The sequence below is a fragment of the Catharus ustulatus genome, chromosome 3 (genome assembly GCF_009819885.2).
Source record: "Catharus ustulatus isolate bCatUst1 chromosome 3, bCatUst1.pri.v2, whole genome shotgun sequence".
NCBI lineage: Eukaryota > Metazoa > Chordata > Aves > Passeriformes > Turdidae > Catharus > Catharus ustulatus.
The window spans coordinates 67,976,462-67,989,410 of NC_046223.1; the positions used below are offsets into that span (position 1 = coordinate 67,976,462).

The 12,949-nt window shown below is 39.5% G+C and overlaps 1 protein-coding gene across 1 annotated transcript in view; it reads right to left on the bottom strand.

Moving 5' to 3' along the window:
* Window positions 1-12,949, bottom strand: part of SLC35F1 (solute carrier family 35 member F1) — a 229,076-nt gene that overhangs the window by 49,077 nt on the left and 167,050 nt on the right. The window contains exon 3 of the mRNA XM_033055053.1: window positions 414-541. Within this exon, the coding sequence (XP_032910944.1) occupies window positions 414-541 (128 nt within the window). The remainder of the gene's footprint in view (window positions 1-413; window positions 542-12,949) is intronic.

Here is a 12,949-nt window from a genome sequence, read left to right on the forward strand (position 1 = left end):
CAACCCACCACAGACCTTTAGAAACTCAGATCTAATTGAGAAATCCTCAAACAAATGCTTGTGTTTTCTGCAAGCACAGTACAAAGTGAGAAAACAATTTCAGCCAATCTGAAAATATTTCCTCAAAGGAAAAAAAATACGTCGATAATGAAAAAGTGTGATTATGAATAGTTTAGAACGGAGAACTAAATGAAAATCAGAATGTTTTTGTACAGTTTGGAAAATATTGAGTAATAAAAACAGTCCAACATGAAAACATGTGTCTTACAAGTAGGCATTAAAAAGTACACAGAAGTCAGAGGCAGCAACTGAATATTGGTTCACTGAAGCCAATGGATACTACACCACTGACCCCACCGGACCTATTATCTTACCTCACCTCACCTCAACAGAGAAAATCTTTAAGTCCTTACCTGCACACTGGTAAGAGTCGTGTATTGATAAGCTTTGACTACCAGGTAGTTGGCTTCTATATCTATTATCCCCAGAATCATGTACTTCCACCATCTCCTCTTCAAAATTGCCAGCAAGTTTTCTTCTCCTGTGGTAGTAAATAAGAGCAATTATGAAAGAGTTAGGTTTACATGCCCCAAATACATGCCTGAAAAATTATCTAGATCTCTCACATTTACACTCAGCAGTTGAAAGCCACCATATACAAAGAGGTACTGCAAGGAAGTGAAAACTAACACACTCTATTTGTCCAGCAGATATTAAAAGTGCCAGCCTGGCAAAGTAATATGTGAGGGTCAGACTAACACTTCACTTAAGATGTAAACACCATATATACACACATACGTGCACATATGAAGTGCTAAAGAATGGAGTAGTTTATACATTTATACTTTCCCTACACACTGATAAAAAGTTATATGTTGCACATATCATGCAACAGGTTTTCTGCCAGGGTGGGAGTTTATCAGTATTTTTAAATATGATGGAATATTAGAGCAGGAGAGTAACAGCATCACATTTGGGTATAAGATATATCCTGTTCCAAGGATGGTTATTCTGAGTTTCAAAGTATCAGACTTGTTTAGAGGAAGGCTGCACTGAGACCTGTTCTGGGTGACAGTTGTTCTGCTCCCAGAATCTTTTTTCTGAATTAGGCAGGTTTGCTGCCTTCTATGGGAACCCTGCCAATCACCCAGTATTTAATCTTCACTACTTGAAACCTGACACTACAATACAGCCTGCAGATCAAACCCACAACTTTCAAAAAGTCAAAGTATTCCTCATGGTAGACTAGAGGTTATTATTGTTCTCCACTCAAAATCAAGTAGCTCATTAATGAGGGTGGGCAAACCTGTAACTTGTTTGCATTACAGTAAGTTCCACACATGATGAGACCTCACCGTGAAAGGGGCAGACTGACTGAACATTGAATAACTGGAGGTCTTTCAGAGTCTGTAGCCTAAAAAGGAATCTAAGTAGGGTTACTTGTCATGCCAAAGTACTATAAATGGTATTTGAACTGTCTTGAAACTTTCAAAGCAAACCACACTATCCTGAGGTTTTTTTCATATTGCTGTAGCTTTTCTAAGTGCCCATGATCATCAAAATGGGTGATGGAAAACACAGAAGAAAAGGATCAGTATTGTCCATTGCCACCAAAGCTTGCTCAGGCTCCCCAACTCTCCTTCATCATTTTCCCTCATCACATGTGTATTCAGTCTCTGGTTCAAATGGACACACTGATATTTGGGCTGCTGCACCATGGCAGAAACAGCAGGCTCTCTATAGCACAGGTATCTCAGATCTTATAAGACTGAAACACAGAAAAACAGATAATTATTTCTAAAGTTAATTTAAAAAACATGGCTGTTCAAGCTTGGACATGATGAATGACTTGAATGGGTATTTACCTGAACAAATCTGAATCATTTCACATTTGTTCATTAAGAGGTGCTCACACACACGCTATTTCAGTGGGATATTATTAGGCAACAGCCTAATTATTTGTTACAGTGATAATGACATTGAGTGCCAAGCTGTAAATGCTAAAAGTCTTCTTTCCATTTCCTTCCTCCCTCCCACCCTTTCTTGCCTCACTCCCTTCTCCTCTTTCTCTCTCTTTCAGTAAGCAACAGAAAAATAGCAGAAACAAGGTGGTGAGAAGAGTAATACTTAAGACAATGAATAAAAAGTACATTTAATCATACCACACTTCTCTGTTACACTTACTAAATCCCATCCTTCACACATAATTATAGCTTCATCTATATACTTTTATGATGATTTGAGCATGTAGAACTATTTTCATTATTTTTAAAACATATTTAGGGAGATGTTTTTAAGGGGGAATTTGAGATTCGTGTCCTAATTTCTACTGAAATCAGTGTAAACCACACAGACAAGTCCTTTACAGGTATTGAAATTGTATCTCAAATTTTTATGCTGCCCAGACAATGCCTTCAAAGCATCAACTGGAAAACAACAATGCAATGAAAGATGTGGTTAAGATTGCAGAGTAATTTTTCATTTTAATTGTAAAGATAAAGCTAAAAAAACGAAAGATATCAAACTACAGCTTCTATTTCAACAGTGGAAATCCCACCTGAATCCATTTTTGTTACAACAGGACCTGGATGGTACCTACAAAAGCAGAGAGAAGCAGCAGGCTCAAGAACTGCATGGCAATAGGTTGCCTGAGCCAGGACTATGGACACAACTTTAAGCCTCTTGGTGCCTTTGGTTTGCCAGTTCTTTCTTCAATTTCCAGCCACAGATCACTGTATTGCTCAGATGTGGCCAACTAAGTTAGCTTTGAAAATAACTGTATGGCCATGACTTCTGGCTAATGGGTAAAGTTTCCAGTGATGGGAATGAAATCTTCTACAATTTAAACTGGTACACACAGTTCTCTCTTTTTGCTTTCTTGATTCTTTCTTTGCTTTTGATGAAAATAAGAAAAATACTTGATATATGGTAACCTATCTTTGATACAGATCTCTGAGATATTCCAAACTGCAAAAGGGCAGTTTCTGCTGAGAATGCTGGGCAGAGAAAAAGGCTCAGGGATCACTTCCAAAGTGGGAGACCTTTTGGGGAGATAGGCAGAGGGAAGATGATCGTCTGCAGTGACTGCAAGTCCAATGCTATGGACAAATCAATGCAGAGGCAGTGGAGTCCTCTTTGACAGGTGGTTGAAGTGAAGTCACCATACTCAAATGTCCCAATTTAGCAAGAAACACCCAACAAAAGGCAACAGTGGAAGAACTGTTGGAACAGCCTGGAGAAGGTGTGGGGCTGCCAGCAGGACAGGACTTCTGAACAGCAATCACAGATGGCATCCTCAGTGAATTCAGATAACAAAGAGAATGGAAGTGGGAGTTAAGGAGATAAGTGGGAAGCCTTGAGTTGTGAAGACTAAAAGGAGAAACAGAGAGAATCTAGAGCTTTATTCTAAGGTTCACATCCTGAATAGAAATAAACATTGCCTTTGAGTAAAAACAATGATGGGAACAAAACCATCACATTTTATTTAAAACAAACCAAAAAGAGACAACCTAGTTTTTTTTTAAAATTGTTTCCCTTGATGACAACTCAAAGCAAACTAATTATTCCTGTCTTTTGAGTTGTCAACATAGTACACCAGAAGATGAAGATGACCACACCTGAACCATCTGGTGAAACATTTTAAAGGGTTTTCTTCAGTTAACTTTTTTTAAAACATGATTTGATTAGAATGAGATACAGTAGGAAGAGAGATTATTTCAGATGATGTCTTTTTGTTATTATTGCAATACATCTGTGACTAGGACTTTCACCCAGACATATAAACACATATTAAACCATAAAGTGTACAGGTTAGCTTAAGGGCAACATTTCCCTTGAGAAAGCACATATTGATGCCAGTGAACACGCATTTATGTAAGGGCACACAGTAATGCTGTCTTTAGACACTGCCTTCTTTTTATGGAAGTCCTCCATAAAAAAACAAACCCTTGACTTCTTTCAGCACTTGAGCTTCTGAAATGTAGGTCTTCATAGTCAGTCTAATCCAAATGTAATGTAGATTTAAAAGTAAATTGCTATTAAGAATGTTTCAAAATTCAGAAGTCTAGCATAGTCTTAATATAGAGAAATAAAAACCTTATTTTCTTGCTCTTTTTAGAAGGATATTTTAAGTTTTAATTTTTTTACTAATTTTTCAGTGAAAAACAAACTACTGTTTCTCGCTTGATAGTTATATATACAGAGGAGTTCTCAGTGTTTGGAAAAAAGCTACAGCTTTGCATCTGCTGACTTGAATTAAAAATCAACAAATAAGCTGCTTTGTAGAAGAGATGGTTTTACATCTTGTAATAAGGATTTACCCCTGGGGGGTTACAAAATTAAAAATAAATTAGAGAGAAAATTGAAAGAGGCTTTAGCTGTGCAGTGTCTACCAAATATACAAATATACATCTACAAAATCCTTTTTACATTCACCCACACAGCCACAGAGGTACAATAAAAAAACCCAACAATCATTAAGACAGCAAATTCCCAATTATTTGTGTATGGGCTTGGGACACAGGTAGAATAACAGCACTGTTAGACCAGAAAATCAGTACTGCTAGACCAGAAAATCAGCATATTGCTTCTCTTTCATCCACTGCAGTCTCTCTTTTACTTCAGATGACAACTTGCTTTTTAGATCAGCATCATGAAAGGAGCTGTGCTCTCCTTCCTCACAGAGTTTAGCAGAGAGATCTAAATGAGTGCAGAGATTTGCAAGGGGGAAGGCAGACTGGAAAGGGCTGCCAGGCACGCTGGTCCTCCCCTGCCTCTCACAAGAGTGTCAGAGTCAAGGGCTGCATGGTAAAGTCTCAAAAGTCTCACAAAGGATGAAGATTATACCAGGGTTTACTTATTACTTCTTTGTTTGAAAAAGAATCTCAATTACAAACCAAAATTACAGGATAATTGTTTCTTTTTAATTTTCTCCCATTACAGCCAGCCTTGCAGACACAGAGCTTCACCAGAAACGCTGTTTCTCTGCAGACTTTGTAGACACCCAGCCCTGCCACAGGACTGGGGAAGGAGGCAGCCAAATGGGGTTACACTGTAGGGGAAACACAGGTTTTTTACAAAGCCAAAAGGCCCCCATGCCCGAACAACAGAACTTTGCTTGTTCTCTGCTTGGTCAAGTAGCTGGCTCAGGAGACTGAAGGCCTGCTGTAGGAGACTTATCTCTGCACAAAAGTGCAAAAAGAACTTCTCTGCTGTGTGACTTTACATCCTCTGACCCAAAAAGGTTTCTTATTTCCTCATATCCACTTCTATTACTGATGACTACTTTATGAGAATACTGCTGCCTAAAGGGAAAACACCAACACTGTAAATTATTTACACAATAGAGAAAATGCACTTTGTAAGAATACTTTACCAGTCTGGCTTCCCAAAACACGTAAAAACGCTTTGCTCCCCTCACAAACTGCATACAGGCTGCGCTGCTTTTTGTCCTATACCACGCTTTCAGCAAGCCTTTGGGAGACTATTTCCTTTTGCCTCCTCAGAAGATCTGATCTTATCCAACTTGCTCCCATTCACAGCTCCCTCCTGCTTCCTCTCTCACAGTGGGAAAACTGCGTTGGTGTCACAGCCCTGAGTTGCTGCTGCAACCAGCTCTCACATGCTCCTGTTCCTTGCCCTGTTCCAGCTGGTGTTTGTCGGGGCTGAACAGTGAGCCAGGGCAAAGATCTGCCTAAAACTAAAGATTTGGGATTTTAATTTTAAATTTTAGACTGTGTCCTGAGCAGCCTGTAACCAAACCCATATTATTCCTGTGGGAGGCGAGCACCAAGTAAGCAGATCCAGGCAAGGGACAAGTTTCTCTTTCTCTGTTACAGGGCAGGCTTAGATTAACATGACCTAACACAGCATTCCCTTTACTACATTACAAGCTCATCTGAAGTGTTTAGACTTGTTATTTCCCGTTAGAGATTTTGCAGAACAGTCTGTTTTGACCGTGGATGTAAATCATAATAGCTCTAGGATCTAGGAATTTGAACACGCATTTCCATAAAACATGAAAGGATTAATTTTTGGTGCCTTGATTTTGATCCAGCCTAAGCTCTGTTGCTAGATCTTATAATCTTCAGATGTCTTATTTCATGAGATTACTGGTCATTACTTTAAGGGGTAAATTACAATATAAGCTATACTGGTCATTTTATTCATGCCTCAGTGTCTGTCCTCCTGCCCACCCACTAAACTACATATGGTTTTCCCTTTGGTGGCAGACACAATGCTTGGTGTCACTACCACAGGTTACTGCAAAGAACAATCCATGTCCAGAGCCATGTTCGACCTGAAGAAAGCTTGGAACAGTGCACTGTTTCAAAAAACAAACTGCTGAACTCCCAGCCTTTTAATGTATCAAGATAAAAACCACTGTGCTATTTCTAATACAGAGGGTTTTTTTTATTCCAGCTGGTTTATCTCCTAGTCTAAACTTAGGTAAGCACTTTCCCTGAAATGGCAGAATGCGTCTCACTCTGTAATGCAGAGGGGCATGATCACACTGAGAAGCTAAAGCCAAGTCTTTCCCTTCCCTTCCCTTCCCTTCCCTTCCCTTCCCTTCCCTTCCCTTCCCTTCCCTTCCCTTCCCTTCCCTTCCCTTCCCTTCCCTTCCCTTCCCTTCCCTTCCCTTCCCTTCCCTTCCCTTCCCTTCCCTTCCCTTCCCTTCCCTTCCCTTCCCTTCCCTTCCCTTCCCTTCCCTTCCCTTCCCTTCCCTTCCCTTCCCTTCCCTTCCCTTCCCTTCCCTTCCCATCAGGCCCTTTTTCATTGCTCATCCCCTTTTACCTAGAATTAAGCAACTTACAACAATGCAAAAGTTTTCAGAAGAAAAAAAAAACCACATCATCTTCAAACTTAATAGAGTGTAAGTCAAATGATTAAATGAAAGAAATCTGTATGTATATATATATGTGATTTATAAATGTGTAATTTGCATTAATAATTTATCCTTCTGGATAAACTTGGGCATCTACATCATATTCACAAGATTAATTAAAGTCAAATAATCATAAAAGAAATAATATTTGTTGTTTAAGGCAGAGGAATCAGTTAGGATGCATGAGTTTTCTTTTTTTCCCCACCTTTCATAGACTCATTACAAAATGTTGGTCCAGCCACCTACCCACTCTGTGACATTTTTTTCCCAGCAGACAGATATGAATAATGAATTACCTACTTGTTATTCATGATTCCTACAAATTTTATTCCCAAAGCATGAGATTTGACTGAGATAGTAAAAAAATAAAGATCCAATGAAAATTGTCATTACTATTAACCATTCATAGATGAAGCAGACCTAACTGAAATTGAATATGTACCCTTTCTTTAAAAGTAAGAAAAGAAAAGAAAAAGGAAGTCAAGGAGTGTGTATCTTTCTCCATTCTCCATCAGTAAAGTCTGAACACACTGATCCAATTTAAATCTGATCCGACAGAGAGTGCAAATATATTACTTCCTATAGATTTAATAGTTAACTGAGCAGAAGAAAGAAAACCTAACACAGCCACCACTATGTAGAGGTTTGGAGGTACTCACACTACTTTACTAGGCACCAAAGTCAGGACTCTGCATCTTCTTACACACCAGCTCATTCCACAGGAGCCACAAATCCCTAAAAGATATGGGAATGCCCCTTCTGGGGATCACCAAATTGGTACTGAGTAGCAGGCACTGGCATGAAATTAAGCAAGGACTGTATCCAGGATATGGTGCACATGAAGGAGAACCAGTTTTTTTACAAGCTATGAAACCTAGAGATATCCACTAAAAAAGAAATCTCTCTGCTGATGACTGCCAAGAGGCCAGTACTTATTAAGAGGAATAAGGCTATTGGTGAACAACTGAAAATGGGAGTGTTGTTTATTGTGGTACATACTCCAGCCCTGAAAATTCTTGTTAGTTTTGCAACAAATTAATTGACATTTAAAAGAGCATTTTCAAGTAGAATAGATGGGAAGCTGTGGATAAAGAAGCAATGCTGGTAGAAGTAAAACTTCATCTGGAGTCAAAATATGTAAAATCCTGATAGCCAGCACTATTTCATGTCATTATCCAGGGCCAAGGGGAGACCTGAAGAGTTCAGAATATGTTGTGGCTGGCGGGCTCTAGACGTAAATGGCTTTACAGTTGCTCCATGATCTCTAGAGGTATTCCAGCATTCTTCTGCATTAGAAGTCTGCAGACAGACACTCAGTCCTCTTGGAGTATTTATTTGTGGTACAGCCATGGGAAAATCTAGGAGAATTATCTCCCTTCTGGAACTTCCCTGACACAACTGTTGGTGAACTGGAATAAAGTTTGCTAAGCTTCCAGTTTACATATTAAATATTATCTCTGGAGGAATACAGAAGCTTTGGAAACTTCTCATCGCCATGAGTAAAACCCTCACTTTAGAACAACCATAGATTATTCAAGAAGTGCCACTAATTACACATGAAGCAGAACATGTAGGATCTGTCACTAGTTAAAGCAATTGTGAGGCCAGTCCAGGTCTCCAAGGTGACCAGCAGCAGAAGCCAAAGAGAAGCATGCAAGACACACCAATCCATTGTGGCTCCATTGTTGGCCACAGCATGAGCACCTTGTTTTATGCATGGCAGTAATTCCAAAGGACTTACTCAAAATGAGTAAACCCAGTTAAGAATACAGAAAATGCAGGCATGAGCATAAAGAAATACATGAAACACCATGGCTTCAAACAATGGTGAGAGCTGGTGCATTCGTTTGCCGATGCCATGACACTTCCAGGAGTCATACAGACCAGAAATCTCAATATTGCATCTGTAATAATCAAAACTACTAAAACTCCTCATTGTTTGTATGCCTTGCAGCCTGACTAGTGAAGTATGATGCCAAAAGCATAAAACATCACTGAACCATGCTAAATAATTTGCATAAAGCATCACATTACCACCATGTTAACTAGACATCTACAAGTAATTCTGCTGAAGAAACTGGCTATTCATTATCGCATAATACTGAATGAACTCTCAGAATTGCCGTTAAGAGTAGACATTAAGCCAGACATATTTTTAGATGACACATATATTGGAGCAGGTGGTATTTTGTTGCATATCTGTTATGTACCTAAATCAACAGGGTCTTGATTTAACCCTTGAAGATTTAGCAGTATCAGAGTTATACATCCATATGTCTGCATAAAGGAGAAAGAGATATGAGAGGCAACAGGAACCATGAAGAGCAGCCCTCCATCCTGCACTTCTTGCCTCCTCAGCTCGCAGAACAGGACTAGAAAAACTTTACAATGGGGCCAGAACTGTAGCATTTCTCACAAGAAAAATACAAATTTTCCATGATTCAAACTCCATAAAAAGACAACATAGTAGGTTTACAAAGCATCTCTAAGAGATGCATAATCAGAGTAGTCAACTTTTGCAGGTTTTTTGCCATCTTTCACAAGCGTGGTGGTCATGACTAACGTGTAAGTACAATCATACCCAGAAGGTGGTGGAAGTTGGTGAAATACAGTTCAGGTGCTGTTTTACTCTAGCTAGAACATTAAATGCTAATTGAATGATCAGTGTGTAACAATTCAACTTCAGTAAATTGGTCAAAGCAGTTTTGTATCAGGAATCAAAACTCACCTGGTTCTGGTCTTGCACGAAATAATGGCCGGAATACAAAGCAAAACCCAAAATCTACAGACAAAAGAAGTGTTGTGTCCCTGCCTAGTGCAGTCTTGAAGTCTGAAAAGTACAGACTCTAATCATTGTAGCTGTGCTACTGAAACAATGAAGAGTTTGAGAGTGAGATTGATAAGCAGTTAGATGATGCATTAGCAAGCTGGAGGTCTGCAGTCCTTGAAAGTCTGGCAAAAGACTACCTGCAGTGTGATGTCCAAACTGAGAGATATTCCATCAGTGCTATTATAAAGTGAACTGTGCACCTGATAGTGCTACTGATGACTGGAGATTGTGCCCATGCTTAAGGTATCAAAAGAGTAATTAAGTAACTGAAGATAACATGCATTATCTTTCTGTGGAAGAAAGTGATAGTCAATAGAAGTATGATAGAGAAATCCAGGATCTCATAAAATATATACCGTAAAGTAGTGTAGTTTGAGTCTAGGTATCATGCAGTATGAGAGCTAATGCCACTATGCTGCTGCTTAATCAGTGAAAGATGAGTATGACATTGGTACTACTGTAATAAGAGAAATTCCACTAATTCATCCAGAAACTGAGCTGTGCATCTTGGAAAAGCCAGCATGGTTTTAGGAAGAGCTGGTTCTAGGGGCAGAATCTGGAGCCAGCACATAATTTGGTGCTTCCCAGAATGGTGGTTTGGTGCCTGTTGGGGTTCTGATCCCAGGAAAACTAGCAGTTCTGGGAGGGCAAAAAGAGATCACTGTGGGAGGCAGTTACTGGAAGATGCAGCAAATACCCCCATTTTGGTTTCAGAATAAATGCAAGTAGATCACAATGGTATTAAGATTACTCCTGAAATAATCAGCTCTTGGTGTCTGGAAATCTCAGTCACTTTCTGCACACTCTACTGAATCATGCAGTGCTCAGCAGAGAGCACTGAAAATTAAACATCTCCCACTCCTCCTCACCAAGAATTCAAGAGAACATGCATCTGAAAACACTGCTAAGAAGTATACAAACTTGACACAGCAGCTGTGAGGAGTGATTGCACCTCTCTTGATTCCAGTTGATTGCCACAAAGCTCAAAAAATACCCAGCAATAAAAAAGCAGTTATACTTACAAGAAAGAAACTTACAAAAAAACAGTTTCCTTTACCTGAATCCTGATTCATAAGCAAATTGCTGAATGTCTCACTGGCATTTATCCTGTCTTGGCTGTGTTTTACAGGTATTGACCTGTACCCTCTCCACACTAATGAGAAGTAACACCTAACTAGAAATACGTCCAATTCATTTATAATGAAAATAATAGGAAATATTAATGTGCTAGGAAGATATTCTGGCTGATAAGAGCAACATGAAATTCTATAATGTGATACTTAGGGCTAGAATAAAAGGAACTTGCATCCTATGAAATTAACATCCAAGCAGAAATTCATCAACCAATCAGGTAGCCAACCATTAATATGTAAATTACGGACATGTATCACAAGTTAGGGATGCCCCCTTACACGTCCAGCTGGTTACTTACACACAAACAGAACTTTTACCACCTTGTCATCTATTGTTTTGTCCAGGAGCACACCTTTCTATGCTTACAAGCATGCACATCCGACTCAGACACATATCCTTTGACATCAATCCAGTTGTGCAAGGGTCATAATTTTTCTTAGTTTCTCCTATTCCACAGCTGAAGCCCAGAGGTTGTTGCATCACACATCAGTTTTTAGCACCTTTTTAGAAGAGAGTTAATGCATCTTCCTTGCACAAGCTGCTAATAAAAGTAACAGAGCTCGGAGGGCTGGTAAATACAGATAAAGCATTAGCTCAACTGCTTAGAGCATAGTGCCAATAATTCCAGGGTTCTGGGTTTCATCCCTGTATGGACATTCACCTAAGAATAGGACTCAATAATCCTTCCAGCTTGGAATATTTTGTGATCCTGTGTCTGATTTTTATATTCCATATATGAGAGTGATGCATCCACTGCTGAGAAATGCATAAGCACGATGATTCAAGAGAAGGAAAAAAGCATTCCAAAAGCAGCGGTCACCTTAGCAATCCCATCTCTCAGAAAACCCATCAGCACAGGCAGAATGAAGGTATATCACACAAGATCAGGCAGCCAGAAAGGGTGAACAGGCTGTCTGACCCTCTCAGAGAAAAGATGTGTCAGTGTGGAAGACTCAAACTTCATCATAAAGGCCATGACAGGTAAGTATGAAATCTGGTTTGTCAGAAACAGTAAAACATCTTCTGTGAGAGAAGTAGAATAATAACCCTTCAGGAAATGCAGTTAATGAAATAATTCCCATAAAACACTGGGTGGCATCTAGCACCAAGGAAAGTTTCTTGTAAAAACAATGGATGGAATTATTTTATGGAAGAATATTTAAAGGTGAGAGTTGTGTAACCCATCAAACAAGAGTGAAGGTGTCATTAAATATCCCATAACTATTCCCATTCTTTGATACTCAAATATGCATTCACAATTTTCTTTAATTGTGACCCTTGTTTTCCATAGCCTTGTGCCCAGGGAGTGTAAACTGGGTGAGGATGAGCTACATCTCCTTTGTTCAGAGTGGCAATGACTCCACAAAGTGCACAGCAGCAGAGAGCTGGGGGCTTTCTGTGATGTTGGAACAGCACTGGATGTCCCCAGTCTACATCTTCTACACTGAAATCTGTTGCTAGGTGAAGGTTCAGTCCTTTCAGACAACTTTACCACTGACAGTAAGACAAGTCATATACAGTAATTTCACAATTATAAGCCTCACCATTTTGACTAAAATTTTGGTCCGCACCCAAAGTGTGGCTTATATATGGACAAAGAACAAAAAGTTGCTGTTTTAGTTTGGAGGACAGGTGTCTGCTGAGAAAGGCAGGAGCTTCTCTTTGAAATGGAGAATGCAAACCCCCTTCCTCCAAATTATTGTAATTTTGAAATCAAGCGACTCTCAGGTAAAAATATGAGAATTAGGAATAACAGTTCTTTTCTAGGGAAATTAAAATAGATACACAATACTACAAAGAAACAAACTCCAAGCCCTGACAAAGTCAGAGTACAACCTGACACCCCATCAGGCAGGGTGTTGGTAGCAGTCCCATTCAATGGTGGCTGCATCTTCCTGCAGTGACAGATGTGATTCAGCCTGTAGAAGGTGCAGTTTCCCTCTGGAGGTCCAGTGGTGATGTGGAGAAATCCGGTTTTCCTCTGGAGTCCAGTGGAGAAAGGGGCTCCCTTAGTGTCCCAAAACCTCTGTTTTATCTTGGTGAGAAATGTTGGGCTCTTCCCCCTGGCTGAAGCAACTTCCAATGGGATGAAGTAATTTTAT